This window comes from Emys orbicularis, chromosome 3 (genome assembly GCF_028017835.1).
Source record: "Emys orbicularis isolate rEmyOrb1 chromosome 3, rEmyOrb1.hap1, whole genome shotgun sequence".
Classification (NCBI taxonomy): Eukaryota; Metazoa; Chordata; order Testudines; family Emydidae; genus Emys; species Emys orbicularis.
The window spans coordinates 186,655,762-186,678,640 of record NC_088685.1 but is presented as its reverse complement, the minus strand read 5'-3'; the positions used below and the strand labels follow the sequence as shown (position 1 = coordinate 186,678,640).

The 22,879-nt window shown below is 43.6% G+C and overlaps 1 protein-coding gene across 25 annotated transcripts in view; it reads right to left on the bottom strand.

Moving 5' to 3' along the window:
• NRXN1 (neurexin 1) overlaps nucleotides 1-22,879 on the bottom strand; it is a 1,214,702-nt gene that overhangs the window by 575,657 nt on the left and 616,166 nt on the right. For all 25 annotated transcript variants that reach the window (XM_065401764.1, XM_065401747.1, XM_065401749.1 and 22 more), the window contains 2 exons: nucleotides 20,525-20,906; nucleotides 19,849-20,039 (listed from right to left, as the gene is read on the bottom strand). In XM_065401764.1, the coding sequence (XP_065257836.1) occupies nucleotides 19,849-20,039; nucleotides 20,525-20,906 (573 nt within the window). The remainder of the gene's footprint in view (nucleotides 1-19,848; nucleotides 20,040-20,524; nucleotides 20,907-22,879) is intronic.

Sequence of the window (22,879 nt, the reverse complement as noted above, 5' to 3'; positions counted from 1 at the left end):
ATCCCCCCTCATTCTTCTCTTCTGGAGACTAAACAATCCCAGTTCCCTCAGCCTCTCCTCATAAGTCATGTGCTCCAGACCCCTAATCATTTTTGTTGCCCTCCGCTGGACTCTTTCCAATTTTTCCACATCCTTCTTGTAGTGTGGGGCCCAAAATTGAACACAGTATTCCAGATGAGGCCTCACCAATGTCGAATAAAGGGGAACGATCACGTTCCTCGATCTGCTGGCAATGCCCCTACTTATACAGCCCAAAATGCCGTTAGCCTTCTTGGCAACAAGAGCACACTGTTGACTCATATCCAGCTTCTCGTCCACTGTGACCCCTAGGTCCTTTTCTGCAGAACTGCTACCTAGCCATTCGGTCCCTAGTCTGTAGCAGTGCATGGGATTCTTCCGTCCTAAGTGCAGGACTCTGCACTTATCCTTGTTGAACCTCATCAGGTTTTTTTTGGCCCAATCCTCTAATTTGTCTAGGTCCCTCTGTATCCGATCCCTACCCTCTAGTGTATCTACCACGCCTCCTAGTTTAGTGTCATCTGCAAACTTGCTGAGAGTGCAGTCCACACCATCCTCCAGATCATTAATAAAGATATTAAACAAAACCGGCCCCAGGACCGACCCTTGGGGCACTCCGCTTGAAACCGGCTGCCAACTAGACATGGAGCCATTGATCACTACCCGTTGAGCCCGACGATCTAGCCAGCTTTCTATCCACCTTACAGTCCATTCATCCAGCCCATATTTCTTTAACTTGGCGGCAAGAATACTGTGGGAGACTGTGTCAAAAGCTTTGCTAAAGTCAAGGAATAACACATCCACTGCTTTCCCCTCATCCACAGAGCCAGTTATCTCATCATAGAAGGCAATTAGGTTAGTCAGGCACGACTTCCCTTTGGTGAATGCATGCTGACTGTTCCTGATCACTTTCCTCTCCTCTAAGTGTTTCATAATTGATTCCTTGAGGACCTGTTCCATGATTTTTCCAGGGACTGAGGTGAGGCTGACTGGCCTGTAGTTCCCCGGATCCTCCTTCTTCCCTTTTTTAAAGATGGGCACTACATTAGCCTTTTTCCAGTCATCCGGGACCTCCCCCGATCGCCATGAGTTTTCAAAAATAATGGCTAATGGCTCTGCAATCTCATCCGCCAACTCCTTTAGCACCCTCGGATGCAGCGCATCCGGCCCCATGGACTTGTGCACATCCAGTTTTTCTAAATAGTCCCGAACCACTTCTTTCTCCACATAGGGCTGGTCACCTTCTCCCCATATTGTGCTGCCCAGTGCAGCAGTCTGGGAGCTGACCTTGTTTGTGAAGACAGAGGCAAAAAAATCATTGAGTACATTAGCTTTTTCCACATCCTCGGTCACTAGGTTGCCTCCCACATTCAGTAAGGGGCCCACACTTTCCTTGACTTTCTTCTTGTTGCTAACATACCTGAAGAAACCTTTCTTGTTACTCTTAACATCTCTTGCTAGCTGCAACTCCAAGTGTGATTTGGCCTTCCTGATTTCATTCCTGCATGCCTGAGCAATAGTTTTATACTCCTCCCTGGTCATTTGTCCAATCTTCCACTTCTTGTAAGCTTCTTTTTTGCGTTTAAGTTCAGCAAGGATTTCACTGTTTAGCCAAGCTGGTCGCCTGCCATATTTACTATTCTTTCTACACATCGGGATGTTTTTTTCCTGCAACCGCAATAAGGATTCTTTAAAATACAGCCAGCTCTCCTGGACCCCTTTGCCCTTCATGTTATTCTCCCAGGGGATCCTGCCCATCTGTTCCCTGAGGGAGTCAAAGTCTGCTTTTCTGAAGTCCAGGGTCCGTATTCTGCTGCTCTCCTTTCTTCCTTGTGTCAGGATCCTGAACTCGACCATCTCATGGTCACTGCCTCCCAGGTTCCCATCCACTTTTGCTTCCCCTACTAATTCTTCCCTGTTTGTGAGCAGCAGGTCAAGAAAAGCTCTGCCCCTAGTTGGTTCCTCCAGGACTTGCACCAGGAAATTGTCCCCTACACTTTCCAAAAACTTCCTGGATTGTCTGTGCACCGCTGTATTGCTCTCCCAGCAGATATCAGGGTGATTAAAGTCTCCCATGAGAACCAGGGCCTGCGATCTAGCAACTTCTGCTAGTTGCCAGAAGAAAGCCTCATCCACCTCATCCCCCTGGTCTGGTGGTCTATAGCAGACTCCAACCACGACATCACCCTTGTTGCTCACACTTCTCAACTTTATCCAGAGACTCTCAGGTTTTTCTGCAGTTTCATATCGGAGCTCTGAGCAGTCATACTCCTCTCTTACATACAACGCAACTCCCCCACCTTTTCTGCCCTGCCTGTCCTTCCTGAACAGTTTATATCCATCTCACAAAAGAGATACAAAGTTAACCACCATAATTTTCCTGGAGCAAAAGGTTTCTTTCTTTTTTTTCAGAATTTGTTTTCCTCCTAGAGTTATTTTGATTTTTGCACCTGTACTCCTGTACTGTCTTCAAATTCATCTTGACATTTTTAATTAAAAAAAAAAAAGAATTCAAACTAACATACTTGGAAAGGACAAATAAGGACAGAGAAGTAGCAAAGTAAAAAAAGGAGGAGGCAAAGGGTAGAAAAAAACAGGGGATTCCTTTTGTGTTATCCAGGCATGCTTGGAGGAAGAGGTCCATAAGCAGGGGTAAATATTCCTCAACCTCATAATTCTCCTTCCATTTCTATTACAAAAGTCAATATTGTAGAGGCATCTCATTCTTGGTTTAGCAGCATGGTCATTTCCATGTCTTTTTTGAATCCTCTGATTCAGCACAATAAATAAGTACCAGTATTTCTAGAGGACATGTATATTACAAGCTGCAGAGGCAAGCAGTAAAGGAAAAAGAGTAAAGGAAGGCATTGCCAGTAGTACAGGTACTTCCAATTACTTGTAGAGAGAGAATTCCTGTAGTCATTGCCTCATAAAAGTGCCAGTAGCATATAAAATATACTCAGAGTAGACAGAGCAGATATTTGAGGGCATATAGCTAAGATATTGTATTGCAACTTTACTCACTGCTGGCAATACCCTTTTCTTATTGTGCCAAGGAAAGGCTCATTATTTTGGGTGAATAATATTTTCATTCAGATGTGGTTCCAACTATAGAGAAACAGGCAATGAAGATTTAACAGGAACCACAGCTTGTGTCTTCATCAGACCAAAATAAAGAAGTCGTTCCTGGAGAGTTTTTGGATGGTGTTGCATAGGACTCAGAGATAGTGATGGATATATTTGTGAATATCTTTCCCTTCATCCTTTTTTGTGCTCCTGATTTTCAACTATATTCCCAGCCATTGTTTTGATTTCCTCCCTCATTACAGAGGAAATTTCTCTTCCTTGTTTCCAATGTCACTCTGTCCAAAATTATTGCCGCAGTCATTGAAGAGAATGTTGTGACACTGCACTATTTTGGCTTTACTCCTCCAGAAAGACACAACTAGGCATGGATTTAGACTGGGAATCTGAAGGCATGACACACATACTTCTCTGATTCCTTGATGTGCCATATGAAAATGTCTCTGACTCCTGGATGTGCGATGGTGTTGGGCATGCTTTTCACCCAGTGCACTGCTGTAGTGCATCAAGTGTTTCAAAAATAATCAAGCATATGCCACTTCTTTCCACCAAGCAGTCAAATGAGAAAAGTAGATCAAGGACATTGGGATGCACCACAGGAAAAGTCCAGTCTCCAAAAAATGCAATGCTCCAATGCTCACCAGGCTTTCCACAAAACCCAGTAAAACATAGATTATTCTTCTGCTACTACATGCCAGATCAACTTAAGTAGCATACATTGTTACAGGATTACTCATTCACAGCTGTTTGTGGCTTTAATAGTTGCGCAAGCAGGTACCAGGTAGAACACTTATGGTGAGAACACAGAAGTTGAGTTGGGACTAAATTCCTTTGTTTTTCAAGCAATTATAAGGTGCAATGGGGGAGAAAGAATGAGCGTTAGCACCATGGGCAGCCGTCAGTAGGTTTCCCACATCCTAATATTTCTTTGATAAGTCAAAGACTCTAACTATCCTAAACACAGCTGAGGTGTAAAATGTCCATCTTTAATTGACCATGGGGGACAATTTCACAGGCACAAATAGCAGTTAAGCATCTAACCCCCACTAATTTTCAATGGGAGTTAGGTGATTAATTAGTATTTGCCCCTTCCCTCCCTCACACATGATTTGCCTTGTGTGACAGGCTGGTCAGAGCAAGAAAGGACTTTGCCCTTATAGGTAAAGCTTAAACACCTTTTGATGCAAACTTAATCGTAAAACAGAAGAGTAAATGTAAAGAATGCCCTGACTCTTGTGACAGCCCAAACCAAGGTCTAAAGTGTGTCTCATTTCAGCCAAGATCCAGAGAATAAGAGGAAAACCCTGTTCTCACTTCCCACCTACATCTGTCCGCTCTATCCTTCTTCATAGAGATCTTCCATGCTACGCTCAACCCCATGAGCCTCCACAACACATCCCACTCTAGTGTGCCTGAGGATCGGGATTAATTAACCCCTTCACAGATAGCCTATTCCTGGACAGCCACATATTAAGGGGAGGCAAATGTGGTCCTTCCTCTAGCCACAGTAGCACGGTCAATTCCTGCCCTGCCAGCCTCTGGGTGGCATCAATACACTCTGCCACAGTCCATTAGCAAAGGCAGTACATTCAAGGGAGATTGATAAAGATCTAAGTTATGTCCACACAGCCTCTACAGCACATGCATTGTAACATGAGGCTTTTCAAACCTGCCTATGGCAGGGTGCTGTTGTGTTTTTTTCCATCTTCAGACACTATTACCCTGGGACGAAATCTTCTCTTCTAGCATCTGCCTCTGCCATTCCCTAGGCCATTCAGCTGCTCCAGACTTAAAAGGGATGACCATGTTGCACCGCCCCTGCAATACAATGTGACCTTTGTTCACAAACCTGTTTCATGTTAGTTCCATGAGAGGATGAACTCAGTCTGCCACCAGACAAGTTATCGAGAGAAGAGGAAAAGCACACAGTGTGGTGGCTTAGGCCCATTTTTTGTCACCTGTGAGAATCCAAGCTTTAGTATCAGTATCGCATAGGAACTTATATCTTGTATACTCAATGGGACACTTTTGGGAGGAAAAGTAAGGTCTTCGGGATATTTCCTCTCTTGTAAGTGCAAATTCCATCAGCTCCAAAACCCTTCACCTTAGCAACTGCAAATGGAAAGGACAACTTGTTCACTGCCAGAGTTTTTGGATGGTTTTCACTGAATTATTTGCTCTTTCAAGTGCTTTGGGATACTACCAGTTGTGCACTGTGTCAGGTGCTGCCTTGTATCTTCCACACTTTCCATGCCGCTAACAAAACAAGGAAAGGAGGTTATATGTATTTACAGGAATAGAACTGTGTAATTACAGGAGTGAACCTGGGTTAGAATGTCACTCTCTTTTGGGGAAATATATGCCCTCAACCCTATTGCCTGCCTCATTTCCGTCTCATCCGTAATGCAAGGTTGGCTGAGATCTGCTGCTTATAGCACAGAGGATGTCTTCCATTGTGCCTTCCATACCCTCCATCATGAGGAAAAATGCTTCCATGTGGTTGTCTACTGGGCTCTCTCTATATTCATTCCTTTTCAGCGTATAGCACAGATTACAGTTCTGCTTATCAAGAGAATTTATCAATGATATTCCTCCCCCTTGACTGACACTACTCATTCTTTTTAATATTCATGGGAGCTTTGCACACTATGACATATACCAAAGGCAAATAGATGAGGTAGGTGCCAGAGAGTTAGCAGTTTTGATGGTCACAATGAGAAGGAGCACAGTGCAGATTCTTTTGCTTCTAATTTGATAGTATGTCACATTCCAGGTTGGAGGTAAAACTCCTCAGACCTGCTGCTCTACTTTTCTCCAACTCCCCTGATCATACTGTGCTACCCACTACCTGCTGCCTTGTGGACTTTCCTCACCAGCCTCAGCTGTGCTGCTGTCTTCAGTCTCCTCTCCTGCTGTTGCCATGCCATCCACTACTTCATACCTTTGCTGCACCTACTGTGCTATCCACCACTGTCCCCCCTTGTGCTGCTGCTATGTCATTTCCACTCCCTGCTGAATTTTCCCACCCAACTCACTGCCTTAGAGCAAACCTATTTATGTTGGATAAAAACTTCACATTTCACAGAAACTATTCTAAAAGGGGGTGGAGCTAAGTGGTCAGAAACATGAGAAGGAAGATGACTGTAGCAGCTGAGTTTTGAATAAAGTAAAGGGAGTGCTAGGGAGAGGGGTGTCTAAGTCACAATGTCTCTCAGGACTACTCTTGGCATGGTGCAGCTTAGAAACCTTGATCAGGAATGCACCTAAAGCCAGAATCCAGCTCTTAAATAACAGATTCTGATACAAGAAACAGATACAATAAAACTAGTGCCAGCTCCAGCTTTTTTGCCACCCCAAGCGGCGAAAAAAAAAAAAAAAGAATAACCCGATCGAGCTGCCGCCAAAGTGCCACCGAGGAGCAAGACAGCGAGTGAAGGACCCGCCGCCAAATTGCCACCTATCCGGAGCGGGCCGATTGAGCTGCCGCCAAAGTGCCGCCGCCGCCGCTCGGGATGTGCCGCCCCGACAACGGACGCACTGCCGCCCCTTTCCATTGGCCACCCCAGGCACCTGCTTCCTTCGCTGGTGCCTGGAGCCGGCCCTGAATAAAACACACCAAAGAGAACTGACAACCCCAGTGATAGTACTTCTCCTGACTTTAATATTTTGTTAGGAAGAGGAAGTGGAAGGCATCAGTATTGACAGAGATTAAGCAGATTTAAAACTAAAGCAATCTGTTTGTCCAATGTACTGTGAGGGAAAGTTGGTGGTGCATGCTAAATGGTAAATAATAAAATCTAATTGCCGCATAAATGTGTGTGGTAATCCATTTCCCATAGAATCTACCCTATGCCAATTACTTCACACTGGGGGGAGGTGGTTATGCTGTGTGTGGGGGGTGAGGTGTTCAAGCATTCCAAATGCCCTTTATTGTATTCATGCACTCAACACAGCTGTAAATTGCATACAACTAAAACCCATACAAAATACCATGAAGCAGTCTTTTCATGCTATACGGTATCCAGATTTCCCTTCCAGTTTCCTGTAGACAGTTCCTCCATAATCACTCACTCACTCTCTGTTTGACAGCAAACACTTAATACTAGCCCATTTTATGCTTTCAAGATGTACACAAAAAGGGATTCCTCTGTATGTAGATCATCCCTGTCCAGTTGAAAGAGGGATTTTCAGGGATCGGTCATCTCTCTAGAACTCTTCCCCCTTCCTAGGGCTTCACGTGGTCCCCTACATAGACCATTAAGCAGTTATCAGATGTTAAAAAGCTTTGCCACTCTGAATGTGTACTGGGACTGAATCTGATAGAAGTGAAAGGCTTAGTATCTTATTACTAAACCCCTCACCCATCCAATTGCCTTCCAATAATCTACGGAAACTATTACATGAATCAGCTACTATTGCAATGAGGCTGCTTAGTCAGCACTCCAGGACCCTTTAAGGGAGTTACAAAGTACTACTAGTACTGCATATTTTGAAGAAAAGATTTGGAAGGTTCCCCTCAGAGAATTCAAGGAGTAGGTTCAAAAAAATCTAGCTCAGATAGGCTTGAACCAAGTTCATAGGTTTATTTAGAGATGGGAAAAAACTGTCAATTCTTGGGGGAAGGGTTTTAGACCATGACTGCAGACAGACAGACAGACCTCCTCAAAAGGTTCAGATACTGGTAATTAGGATACATTTTGAATAACCTCTTAGGGCTTGTCTATACTTACCGTGCTGGTTCGGCGGCAGGCAATCGAACTTCTGGGTTCGATTTATCGTGTCTTGTCTGGACGCGATAAATCGAACCCAGAAGTGCTCGCCGTCGACTCCGGTAATCCTGCTCGGCGCGAGGAGTACGCGGAGTCGACGGGGGAGCCTGCCTGCCGCGTCTGGACCGCGGTAAGTTCGAACTAAGGTACGTCGACTTCAGCTACGTTATTCACGTAGCTGAAGTTGCATACCTTAGTTCGAATTGGGGGGTTAGTGTAGACCAGGCCTTAGATGCATTTCAAAGCTTTTGAGGTTCACACATTACTAGTATAAAACTATGGATTTGGGTATTTCAGAAGGCTTCAGAGGACAGCATCCAGACCACTTAAACCAGCTGGGTGCTGAGTAGATGAGTTGGGGGGGTGGGGGACAAAGGGAAAGAATTTCCACAGTGTGACAAAGTTCTGTCCTTGACTCCTTGGGTCCTGCGTTTCCTGATGGATTTTGCTAGCCTCAGAGGCTCACTGTGACCCTCCGCATAGCCCTTCTCTCTCTAGAGGCAAGGGTCACAGTCTACTGAGCCATTTTCATCATAAGCCAGGAAGGGAGGTGAGGAGAAGCAACCCTCCCTCGCACAGTCTCTGTTGTCTCTCAGTATCAGTGATTAATCAGGGAGGGGAGGGGGGAACCCAGGCCCACCCTCTACTCCGGGCTCCAGCCCAGGGACCCTAAAATTAGCAGCTATGGAAGCTGACTTTTTGGAAATAGGATGTGTACAATTCCCTGGGCCACTTCCCCACAGCAGCCCCCACTCAATATTTTCTTCACAATTACCTCAGGGCCTCCTTCCTTGAACCTGATATAGATTTGTACTGCTTCGTTCCTCCAACAGCACAGCTCCCTCCTATAGCTCCTGACACCCACCCCTCACTGACTAACTGGGAGACTTTTAACTAGTTCCAGCCAGCCCTTGATTGGCTTCAGGTGTCCCAATCAATCTAGCTATCTCCACTGCCTTCTAGAAGGATCTTAATTGGCCCCAGGTGTCTTGATTAACCTGGAGCAACTGCCATTTGGTTACCATGGTACCAGGGATTTGTTTAGCCTGGGGCTAACATACCTGTTCCTCACTACTTTACTGTAGCCATCTGGCCTTGTCCCATCACACCAGCTACAGAGCAGCTGCAGAATTGTACTGCAGAGGCTACTGCAGTGTAGCCAACTATAGAGATTTTATTGAGACTATCCTGACTTTTGGTGATTTTCTTAAATCCCTAGCTTCTGGATTCATTTGATTAGATGAGTATCTCAGCTTTGATAAAAACACGTTTCTAGTCATCACAGCTTTAGAAAAAAGCTTGAAAAAGTGACCCCCTAAAGGCTCAAACACTAGAAGATCATAGAATCATAGAATATTAGGGTTGGAAGAGACTTCAGAAGGTCATCTAGTCCAATCCCCTGCTCAAAGCAGGACCAATTCCCAACTAAATCATCCCAGCCAGGGCTTTGTCAAGCCGGGCCTTAAAAACCTCCAAGGAAGGAGATTCCACCACATCCCTAGGTAAAGCATTCCAGTGCTTCACCACCCTCCTAGTGAAATAGCTCCATCCTCTTTGGAACCCCCCTTCAGGTAGTTGAAGGCTTCTATCAAATCCCCCCCCACTCTTCTCTTCTGCAGACTAAATAAACCCAGTTCCCTCAGCCTCTTCTCAAAGGAGGTGGTGGAATCTGTATCCCTAGAGGTTTTTAAGGCCTGGCTTGAGAAAACCCTGGCTGGGAAGGTTTAGTTGGTGTTGGTCCTGCTTTGAGCAGGGGATTGGACTAGATGACCTCCTGAGGACTCTTCCAACCCTAATAGTCTATGATTCTAAGTCATCTGCCCCCACCCCCAAATCATTTTCATTGCCCTCCGCTGGACTTTCTCCAATTTGTCCACATCCCTTTTGTAGTGGAGGACCAAAACTGGATGCAATACTCCAGGTGTGGCCTCACCAGTGCCGAATAGAGGGGAATAATCACTTCCCTCATTCTGCTGGCAATATTTCTACTAATACAGCCCAATATCAAATCAAAAGAACCATGAAATTAGTATTTTTATAAACTCATGGTTCTTATGCCAATCTTATTATTTTTGTGGAGGCCAACTAAGATTTCTGAATGCTTGGCATTAGTAATACTTCAAGTGTAGACCAATGGCTGGAGTAGCTTTCATTCACCTGCACACTGTGGCAAGGCACCCCTTCTGCCTCGCCGGACTTAGCACTCCCTCCTCTGGCAGGGACAGGGCCTGGGGTAAATCAGCCCCTCCGCCCCCACTCTGGAGCGTATCTGTCTTCCCTCTTTGGGGTTTGTTTCTCAGAGCCTTCCCAGTAGGCCTCAGTGCAGGCCTGAGGAGTGCTCCTCTGTCAAACAAAGGGAAAAAGTCTATAACGCACCGAAACAAAAGGGCCCCTCACTGGGCAGGTGTTGTCCTGTTACTGGCCCTGGGGTGTCAGTCCTTCCCCTAAACAGGCACTGGGTTTTGGGTGTCTCCCCTATGGACACCGTCTGAGTAGGTAGTAGCATAGGGTTTCCATGAGCCGCTGGAAGGTTGCGGGAGCCCCGTGTAATCCAAAAGGGAGGAGAGTATATTGGTACAAGCTTTCTGGTGTAGAAAAAGCAGTCTTCTCCTTAGCCAGAGGGATTTGCCAATAACCTTTGGTCAGGTCGAGGGAGGGACAGGAATCATGCTTTTCCCAACTGGTCGATTAGCTCATCTAGCTGAGGTATGGGATAGGCATCGAACTGGGACAGCTCGTTTAATTTCTGGAAGGCATTGCAGAATCTCATGGTGCCATCTGGCTTAGGTACCAGAATGATTGAACTGGACCACTGACTATGGGACTCCTCAATGACTCCTAGCTCCAGCATCCTCTTAACTTCGGTCCTAATCTCCTTTCTTTTTGCCTCTGGGATCCAGTATGGCTTAATATTCACCTTTACTCCAGGGTCCGTGATGATATGATGATGAGTTTCAGTGGTTCTGCCTGGCTTCGTTGAGAACACAATGTGGTTCCGCTAAATTATATTGGTGACTTCTGCCCGCTGTTCAGGGGTCAATTCAGGGGATATTCTCATTTACCCCTGTGGTTTACTTTCTTGGGTCTCTAGGGTGACCACATAAGCTCCTCTGTCCTGCCAGGATTTCAACAAGTTGACATGGTAGATCTGCTCTGGCTTCTGGCAATCAGGCTGTCGAACCTTATAGTTGACACCCCCCCCCCAACGGCTTCTATTATTTCATGTGGCCCCTGCCCCATCTGACCAGGGGCTTGCTTTCAGCTGTGGGCACCAGCACCATTACCCGATCACCTGTCTGGAACTTCCAGACCTTTGCTTGGCGATTGCAATAGGTCTGTTGGGCCTCTTGTGTTTTCTCCATGTGTTCCCACACTATGGGGGTGACGTGGGCTATCCTGTCCTGCATCTGCATCACATGTTCAATGATGTTTCTCCCCTGGTTAGGCTGTTCTTCCCAGTCCTCCTTGGCAATGTCCAGTATGCCGCAGAGATGGCGACTGTATAGCAGCTCAAAGGGGGAGAACCCCGTGGACATCAGGTGAGGTAGAAAGGTATCCCAATTCTTCCCGTCCCAGCTCACTACTTTCCTTATCATGTTCTTCAGAGTCCTATTAAAGCGTTTGACGAGGCCATCAGTCTGTGGATGGTAGACTGACGTTCGTAGGGCCCGTATGTGGAGCATCGCACACAGGTCCTTCATCAATTTTGACACGAAGGGGGTTCCTTGATCCGTTAAGATCTCTTTGGGTATCCCTACCCTAGAGAACATTTGAATTAATTCCTTCACACATTGTGTTATGGAGGGGTATGGCTTTCTGGGTATCGGATGGCATAGTCCAGAAGAACGAGCACACACTGATGGCCTCGGGCTGACTTCTCCAGTGGGCCTATCAGGTCCATGGCTATCCTCTCAAACAGGACTTCAATAATTGGCAGAGGTACCAGAGGGGTCCTTAAGTGCAGTCGTGGGCCATGTAATTGGCATTCTGGGCAGGAGGTGCAATATCGTCAGACCTCAATATAAACTCCTGGCCAAAAGAACCTTCATCGGATTCGGTCAAGGGTTTTATTTATCCCTAGATGTCCTCCAAACAAATGGCTATGAGCTAGGTCCAACACTGCTCTCTGGTATCTTCAAGGCACCAGGAGCTGCTCCACTTCTTGCTCTTGCATTTGGACTACTCTATATAACAGGTCCCTTTTTATCATGAAGCATGGCCCTGAGCCTTTGTGTTTCCCCTCCACTGGTACCCCATTCACCTCAACTACCTCCCTTCTAATATTGTCATACAGCGGATCATTGGCTTGGTCTTGCCTGAAATTTCTAAATGAGGGCCAATATGCTCAAAATCAAGGGGACCTATTTCTGTTTCCCCTCCAGGGTTGGCCTCAGTGGAACTGGGTCCAGCTTATGTCTCGTCAACAACCTGAGTTGCCATCCTGCCAGCTGGATGAGAATGCCTCCCCACGAGTGCAACCTTTTGGTTCCTAGCCAAGATCCGGGTTCCCAACCTTTTGTCCGCCCTCCTTTCTCACCTAGTATTCCAGGGCTTCCCAGTTGCAGAGAACAAGTCCTGGGCAAATTCAGAGAAAAATGGGATAGGGTTACCTACTGGGGCCATAGTATCACTCCTGAGATCACTGCCCTCCTCGGACTCCCCCACCGGAAGTAGATTCCCAAAGTCTCGTCTGATGAGGATAGGATATGGGAGTTTAGGGACCACCCCTGCCATGGTACTCCCCTGAACTTCAATTTGTACAGGGATGGTCGGATAGTAGTTGACAATGCCGTGTACACAGGTTATCCCTGTGTGTTTGGCCCGAGACAGCTGGTCCTGTCCCACTAGTTTCCCTGAAACCAGCGTGACAGCACTCCTGGAGTCCACTAATGTAATGGTCTTTATGCCATTCATCTTAACTGGTCGCGTGTACCTATGCGGGGTTATCACAACCCCCACAAGGTTGATTAAGTAACGTGGGCCTGCATGACCACCCAGGTTGCATTGCATGAGCTCCTCAGTGTTAGGACATTGGGCCGCGATATGCCCTAGTTCTCCGCAAGCATAACACCTATATCTCACTTGGGATATCCTCCTAATCTTTGGGCTATTGGGTCTTACCCCACGATCCTCTCTCCCCAGTCCCCCAAATCACTTTGCGGACTCCGGCCGATCTTCAGCATCCTTTCTCCCTAACAAAGTTCTGCCTGACTCTTCGGGAGTCTGGTCCTTCGGGGCGGTGACTGATCTCTTGATTTGGCACATTTCTTCCCTGGTAGTCCGAGAAAGTTCCTTGGCCGTTAACTATCTCTCCATGAGGGCAACTACATCATCATAAGAGGAGGGGTCATTTTGGCTAACCCATCCTCGTAGGTCTGGTGGTAATCCTCTTATGAACCTGTCCAGCACTATGATTTCTATAATCTTCTCCACGCTGTGGATCTTGGGGCGCAGCCACTTCCATGTTAGATGGATCAGGCTGAACAGTTGTGACCTCGGCACCTTACCGTCCTAGTACCTCCACTCATGGAACCTCTGGATCTCACCAGGATCTCTGCCTTCAACTGGGGGTAATCTGTGGCTGCTTCTGCTGCCAGGTCATAGTAGACCTTCTGGGCTTCCCCCCACAGGAAAGGGGCAAGGATGCTGGCCCACTGGTCTCGGGGCCAGGCCTCACGTAGGGCCGTTCTCACAAAGGTGAGAAGATACGCCTCCACATCATCTTCCACCGTCACCTTTTGCAGGTAACTGCTGGCCCTTAGGGATCGTGTCTCATTAAGGCAATGTGTCAGAGTGGTCAGGGCCTTCAGCTGGCTCATGATCTCCTGCAGGGTGGCTTGATCCTGGGCTTCCTGGCTTATCAGCAGCTGATTCGTCTCCTGTTATAGTCATACTGACTCCTGTTGGGCGGTCGTCTGAGCCCTGGTAGCCTCTTGTTGTGCTGCCATGTCCTACACCAGAGCCCTCACAATGTCATCCATTTTAAGGGGGTGTGATTTACCTTGCCCTGGAATGGTTCTCAGCGCCAATGCAATCCCACCCCTGACACCACGTGTGGCAAGGCACCCCTTCTGCCTCGCTGGACTTAATGCTCCCTCCTCTGCCAGGGACAGGGCCTGGGGTAAATCAGCCCCCCACTCGGGAGCATGTCTGTGCTCCTCTGCCAAAGGGAAAAAGTCTATAACACACTGAAACAAAAGGGTAATACCTTTCCCTGGGCCCCTCACTGGGGCAGGTGTTGCCCTGTCACTGGCCCCAGGGTGTTGGTCCTTCCCCTAAACAGGCACTGGGTTTTGGGTGTCTCCCCTATGGGGAGGAGCGCAGTCTCTCACACTGGAGAAGCTTATTTCCCTGCTGCCTCCAGCCTTGCAGCAGGTTGTCTCCCCTCTCTCCCCACAGCAGGTTTCAGGCAGCCCTTAATTGCACTCAGGTGTTCCTAACTGACCTGAAGTAACACAGGTCAATTAGGGACACAGACTCTCAATGGAAAGCAGAAATGGATTATAGCAAATCCTCAGGCCACACTCTTGACTTCCTTGCCTACACATGGAGAATACCACAAAGTGGGATTCTACACTGCACAGGAACTATGCATCTCTTAACTCCTACCCCACTTCCCCTACACATTTCAGTCACACTGGTTCCACTGTCATGGTACATTCTGTAACTAGGAAAGCACTGGCAGGGTTCGTCACTGTATTTGGGGACCTTAGATTTTAGGGGATAGGAGGTGAGTCAGATTATGAAGAAATATGGAGGATGACATCTCACCCATCATGTTTACAGGTAACAGTATCTGGAATTCTGCCTCAAGAAAAAAAAGCTATTTCTGCATGGAGAGTTCACATCCCTCTGGCAAGGTCACTGGAATTAACTTATGCATGTTGATTTGGGAAAAGTTCATGGCTAATGCTTGTTCATTTGTACAAGTTTTCATTTTTAAATAAAATGTTGTTCTTTGCTTTTCAACAAAGCATTGGGTCTCAGGCTACTTCTACACTACCTAGGGTTTGATTCCTAGGTCTCAGACCCACTCATGCTAGCTCTCATCGAGGCAGCATTCTAAAAATAGTACTGTAACTGCAGTAGTATGGGCAGTGGTGAGTGGTGGCATGGGCTAACTGCTCTGAGTACATATCCACAGGGTTCAAACCGGTTTGTATGTGGGCAACCAGTCTGTGCTGCCACTCTCCTGTGCAACCACATCTTCACTGCTATTTTTGGCCTGCTAGCTTGATGTGAGATACACAAGTAAATCTACGCAAACCAGTTCCAAGTGTAGATGTAGCCTTCATAAATGGGAAAGACCATTGCTATTGACAGAGACCTTGTGAGAAGGAGAAATACATAATGTGGCAAAATTAATACAGGGCTGATTATAAAACAATAGGAACAAATGTTGTAGAAAATTGAAATCACTTCAGGTTCAATTTCCACTGCTAGAACAATTCACTTTTCCATTAACAAGATGGTTTAGTTCAGCCTTGCAAAATTCTATCCACTCTATCCACTCACCCAGCATGAGTAACATATTTTGACAGCCAAGTAAAATATTATTAGGTTATTTCATTATCACCAGTCATCATAGTAAAAGATGTAGATTTGTGCACACATGGGCTACTAAATCTTCATAGCAAGTTTGAAAGGATGTTTTAATTGCTAAGTAGGGGCATTGGGCCAAATATATACATCTCTGAAATCACTGGAGTTACACCAGTAGTGAATTTGACCAGTTTCCTTTCAGATGTTTCAGACTGTAGGCTGTCCCAGATTGTTAAAGAGGCAGAAGAGAAGGAAAATGAAAGCAGACACATTGCAAAATCATATGAAGACACAGATGACAGAGAGCCTGAGCTGAAGCAAGGATGGAGGCATGAAGCACCCAAGCTATCCATGAGATACCCTTGAGGCTGCACAAGTATCTCAGGCAGATGCAGGTCAATGTCAAACTGATCTGAGCTGGAACAAAATGTTTCAACATTTCTGAATCAAAATTTATTCCAACTTTTCATTCTGAAAAAAAAAAGACATTTCAACTTTTTGTCCCGATTTTGGATGAAAGCGAATGTTGAAGTATTGGAATTTCTTATGGTGAAGTAATCTAATTTTTGGCCTAAAAAGTTAATGTCAGGGTCAAGCATAATGCCGAGATTATGCACAGTAGAAGCAAATGGGTGGTTAAAGTTTAGGAGAGAAAGAGGAGACAAAGTTATGTTTGAGGATGTACATCTGCTTTTGAAGCATTTAATAGAAAGAGACTGAGACAAAACCATGAGTTGGATTTATCAACACAGGCAAAGGCTGGAGACAAAGGAGTTACAAAAGGCAGTGGTGCTGGAACAATTTGTATAGTGGTGGTGCTGAGAGCCATTGAATCAAACTAAACCCTGTATATGATGGAAACCACTTCAAGGCAGCGGGTGCAGCAGCACCCCCAGCACTCCGAGTTCCAGCACCTATGACTAAAGGTGTTGAAAAATGTATAGTTGAATGAGGACAACATTTTCCTTTGGCAGCAGTAAGGGACCCTGCAAATGATGGACCCTCAGTTACACCCAGGCAACCCCTCAACTTCACTAAGATTGTTGAATTATTTTAAACACAGCAGGTCGGTCACCCAAACTCGCATGGCTTCTGAGAGCACAATGTCAAGTAGAGGAAACAAAGAGGAACAAAAGTATATTTAGAGAAGAACTTTGAAACCTTCAAATTGTGAGCTGGACTTTATGAGTGTGTGAACCATATGAGCTATACTGAAAACAGGATAGGGAGTATAACCAAAAAACTCACACCGAAGAAACCTTTGCTGTAACTCTGCAGGTATGCATGCCTGAACTATGATGCTTTTGTTGTTAAGACACATTTCTCTTCATAGGCTATCTGTTATAATTGTACATACAAACACAGGAACAGATCAGAATAATGAGGCATTAACCCAGTCTGCTCATTTTCTCTTCTAAAAGAAATAACCCATCTATTTGATTCTAAGCACACTAATACCTCTCCATCTCCTGTTTTGTTGTTTACTTGAATATCCAGCAGTTGATGGATATTATGACTATGTCTACACTACGGAATTTAACAAAAAAATTTCAACCAGTGCTTAGCTTCCATTCAGCTGAACTGGTGTCAGAACTGGTGGGGGCCAAGGTATATACAAGCTTCCCATGGGCAAGCACTTTTGTACACGTTAGTGTTCCTGCTAGTGCTAACTCCAATTAAGTTGAACTGGTGGTAGAACCAGTGGAAGTTTGGCTGTGCTTAACATGTACAATCAAGTCAGCAGGACTACTCATCTGAGTCATGTTAAACAGATGCATAAGTGTTTGCAGGATCAGCATGTAATACGATAGAGTAGTGCTATTGTCATTTAAAAGAAATAAAGAATGGTATGGAAGAATAATTCAAAGGAAATAAATAAAGAAAGAGGAAATACCAGTGAAATGTAACTGGGCTTTCCCATTATAGAATGCCCAGTCTCCCATTTGACTTGTTAAAATTCATCAGCTTTATGAAACAAAACAAACAAAACCCCCACTCACTTTAGATGTCCTATATCATGATTTAATTATGCTGATGAAACAAGACATACTAATTCATTAAAAATAAAAAACCCTCAAAAACATAGTACTGCTGGCGAGAGAAAGATTGAGAACCTGTATTATGATAGAAAGTCTGTTTGATCAAGGTCAATTACTGTATCATGAGGATTATTATTCTTTTATCCAAAGATTTTTTGCTGTGTGGCAAATTACATAAAACTTCCACCAAAAAGTCAGTGTCTAATATAATTCACCTCCCTAGTTTAAAATGTTGATACACTTTTATACTCCTTAGTATTTGTGCATTGAAATTCTGCAGCCTCAAAGTTAGCAAGTCCATGAGCAATGGATGTGTTTGCATGCAGAGAGAATATTGTGGAATTTCAAATGTGAAGAAAACAAAGGAATGTTGGATTTCATAGTCTATCCTGTCAGGTTTCAGAGTAGCCGCCGTGTTAGTCTGTATCCGCAAAAATAACAGGAGTACTTGTGGCACCTTAGAGACTAACAAATTTATTAAATTTGTTAGTCTCTAAGGTGCCACAAGTACTCCTGTTATTTTATCCTGTCAGGAGCATTTATCTTTCCATGAATACACCAAGCAGCATATTTTGTGACATAATAGTGCCCTCTAGTGTCTTATTAAGTATAGTATCTTTAACTCAACTAATTTTTATAAAGTAACATAACAAAAAATCAACAACACTATATCTGAACAATATTAAGATGCAGCTGGATACAATAAAATAAGTAAAAAATGTTTAACTTCTCTTATCAGCTCATGACAATATGCATATTCCAAGTCATATCTGTTTAATATACTGTCAAAATCTGTTTTTATAGTCACATATATATTCTCTCTCTCTGTCACACACACACACACACACACACACACACACACACACACACACACACACACACACACACACACACACACACTTGCAGAGCCAGTATAGCTGGAAAAACAAGCTGGATTTTTTTCTGTCTCATTCTTCAACAATAACTTTGAAAATCTGATTCTGATTCTGAATTGTAATTGTCCATAATTAGAGCAAAGATATAGAAAGCAGAAAGAACAGTTTGATTTTCAAATGAAGCTTCAGCGCTAGCAATTAGAAAATCTTGATTAGACTTGTAAACAAAGCATTTTTGATAAGGAAGCCACTGATGGGAAAGTGAAATATCAAACATGTGAAATATCATAAAATCCACAGTAATTACCAAGGTCAACTCATTATCTTTAACTCAGAAGGTGGTTAAAAGAAAATGCAGTGAGCTCAAGATGGAATATTAATATCAACTTTGAATTTCCTGCATTTTGTCAATTAGTATCATAAGCTGAATGTTATGAAATGTAGATTTCTTCATCTTAATTTATTAGTTTTGTGTCTCCTAATATATTTTTTATATAAAAAGTTATAAAATATAGACTATTCTACCATGAAATCAGAATGAATTTTCTTGGTTATATACAATGTGTAGAAAATTTTTAAAAATACATATTTACACATTCTTTCAAATATGCATTGTATTTATCTTACCCTTTTTGATTCCTTAAGAGCCATTCTTGCCAATCGAATTACTATTCAGTTCACTCACTCACACAAAATTTGGTTGACAAGATTATCTTTAAAACAGTTATATATTTAAATGAGATCTGAACCTACACAAATGTACACATATATTTAATGTGGCAGGCATCTGATATTTCAAAATGTTACTTTTATTTGAGAATTAGCACAAAACTGTGCTTTTCATGCAAGATATTATACCAAATTATAAGAATTAGCATGTGACTGAACAGAGCACTCAGGGTAATACAGTATTTACTTCCCTCATTTACAAGCGCTAGTAAACGGGCTTTATGGAAAATACTAAATAACAGGCTTCAGGTCAGAATTTCTCCCAAACCACAAGTAAGGACAGGGCAGTTTTATAATGTCACTACGCTTCTACTCCAGCTCTTGGACTGTGCTCTCTGTGAGTGTTTGTGGCATCTAGGACTGTGGAAAGAATTTTTAGAATTCTACAGTGAGGATGTGATTCTCAATTTAATTGTATAGAATTTTAGAGTAATTTCTATAGACTTATTTAATTCCTATAGACCCTTACTGCTTTCATCCTTATTAATTTCAGCTATTGGATTTTTTTTCCACAGGGTCCTAAAGCCTTGTGTTCTTTCCACTCTCTTGTCTTTCTACCTAGTGTAAAGTTGAAATTTTTTCTCTACATTTTTGGTCTTACATAACCATGCAAAATTACTGAATTGAGAGTGTAAGAATAATGAGAAGAAACTGATTTCACATGGACATATTAATAATTATCAGTTATAGTAATCTTTATATGGCACCATAAACTTAAATTACTCTTGACAAATATAACTATCCATCTGCAAAGTATCCCACCACACATTACACAAGAATTATTGTACTTACTTTTGAGGTCTAAGTTTCTGGCTCCTGCTGTGCTTTGTGTTGTGATTTTAGTGTCAATCTTCACAGTATGAAGATTATTGGTATCCCTCGATATCATCACATTGTGCCACTGATTGTCATTCAGAGGTTTATTAGAACTTCCTTTGATGAGATTTGCACCATTTCCCAAATCAAACACATAATGTAAATACCTGGATAAAGAACATTTTTTTAAAAAGTTAGTTTTTCTTGCATACCTGAGAAGGTACAAATTAAGGCACCCTATATTTTGTTTCCTTTTTTTCCCCCCAGTGTCACTGGCAAGCAAGGAGAATAACCCTGAGTATGAGGGGCTGGATTCTCAAGTGGGGTAAATGAACTTAGCTCCAGTGAAATCAACACTGACTTATGCTAGCTGAAGATCTAGCCCCAGGTTTCTAACTACTGCCGAAGCAGCAGGGTGCATTAGCATTATTTTTTGTCTATGTCCTATACAAACTATATTATTATTTGCTTTTCATATTTAACTAAGTTTCAACCTGAAAAGAAAAAAAGATTCACAGGATGTTTACCAACCAGATTCTAAAAAATTAGGGAAGTCAAGATTTTCAACCTAAACCTCATGATTTTAACATGTCTAAAGACTGTAAAAGAACCCAAACTATTTTGCTTATGGCACAGTTAGCTGTGTACATACCCTTTAACTAATTCAACTACAATGAAATCATTTCCATCTCCACTGTTATACAGTATCAGTCCATCCAGTGATGTTGTTTTGAACTGGAAAAAAAGGTGCATAGATGTGTAGGCTTGTAGTGTGGCCAGTGCAACATAGCTTGCTTTTGTTTTAAAGGTGACAGGATCTGCTATGATATTCCTGAAACCAAATCTGGCATTTAGCTCACAATAATCAATGTCTCCATTTTTACATAGGTCAATGTATGCCATGCCGTTAAATGTGAGACTCTGCAGATGTCCAATGAAATTAGAGGGAACAGAGGACAGGTAGCGGCGTTCTGTTATTATTCCTGTCTCTATGTTATGGAATTCCAGTCTCGTGTGATCACCAGCCATTTGACCTTAAAACAACAATAATAAACAATGTTAGTGTCTGAAATGGATGCATGTGAAGTGGTTGCAAATCCATAATAATTTTAAAACATGCAGGACTGTTACATTTTAAAAACACACAGGCTCCAAACATAAAATTATCTAAACTGATCCAAAGCCTATTAAAGTCACTGGAAGATTTTCTGTTGCCTTCAATAGGATCAGGCCTCAATGTGCACCACAAACATGTGCACAATAAGGCCAGGTCTACACTACAAACGTACCTTGGTATAACTACGACGCTGAGGGGTATGAAAAATCCACACCTCTGAGGACACAGTTATATTGATCTAAACTCCAGTCTAGACAGTGCTGTGTCAACAGGAGGGCTTCTCCTCTCAACATAGCTATCACCTCTAGCAGAGGTGGATTAACTATGTCAACGGGAAAAACTGTACCCTTTTAAGCCTTAATATTGTTTGTTAATGAGATCATAGATTCTGGTTGCCTTCAGCCACCTATGCAGATTTCTTTTATCAGGAGCAAGTTTAATCTGTGTGGCATGTAGTGTATGGGACTGCAGCTGAGGCTAAATGAGATAAGAGCTAAAACCAGTCTAAAATTTTTGGGTAACATCTGAAAAACAGTTTTTGTCACCCCTTCCCCGGGAGGCCTGGATCAACAATAACATCACACTCCCTGTCAGTACCCGGCCTGAGCCAGGGAAGCTAAGATCCAAACTGTGGACCAAATTCAGTGATGAATCTGGGTCACATACCACCTGAGGCACATTGTGCATATGCAAAGAAGAAGATGACTCCCTTCCCTTCCTCCCTCAAAAGTAACTCACTATTTTCACACAACTATCCAAAGGTATTTTGGAGCATGTTAGAAACATTCACAGATTTATATGGTGACATCCTGCCCCCACTGAAGTGAACGGGAGTTTTGCCATTGTCTTCAGTGGGTCAAGGATTTCGCCCAGAGATTTTAAAAAGCCACAAGAGATTATGATGATTATCTGCCAGGATGGGCAGGGATGGTGTCCCTAGCCTCTGTTTGCCAGAAGCTGGGAATGAACCACTTGATGATTACCTGTTCTGTTCATTCCCTCTAGGGCACCTGGCATTGGCCACTGTTGGAAGACAGGATACTGGGCTAGATGGACCTTTGGTCTGTCCCAGTATGGCTGTTCTTATGATCTAGTCTGACCTCTTGAATAATAGAGCCTATATAGACCCTCACCCAGTAATTCCTGCATCAAACTCAATAACTTGTTGTTGAACTAGACCCTGTCATTTAGGAAATATATCCAGTCCTGATTTAAAGATTTCAAGTGATGGAGAATCTACTATATCCCTTGATGAGTTGTTCCAATGGTTAATTATCCACTTTGTATTTGTATAATTTCAACTTCCAGCCACTGCATCTTCTTATGCCTTTGCCTGCTGGATTAAAGAGCCCTCTTCCATTGGAAACCTTTTCCTTATTAACCTTTATTTCAGTAAGCTAAGTTGACCAGGCTCCTTACATCTTACACTGTAGGGCATGTTTTCCAGCCTTCTAGTGGCTTTTTGAACCCTTTGCAATTTTTCCAACATATTTTTCTAAATGTGGACACCAGAAATGGATGCAGTATTCTAGTAATGGTCTCACTAATAATCCCTAATGATTGTTTGGATCATATTACAAAATGAACCAATTCATGTGCCATAAAAAGGTGTACTGGGGAATGGAAGGGTGTGGGTGAAAGGAGGTGAGGTATTCTTAGTACCCTCAGAATCCTGCTGAGGAAGCAGAGTCCAGCTTACTTGTTCTTTCCAATCTAGTCATTGGGTTACATTGGTTTATATCAGTTTATTGGTAGGCTATTTTCACAAGGAAATGAGCTAGACAATTACTTTATTGGTTTAATCAAGGCTCAGAGTCTTCTGTACAGTTGCAGTTGTTCTCCAGATCAGTGGTAGCAGTGGGGCATATACACCAATTGTGCAAAGCCAGA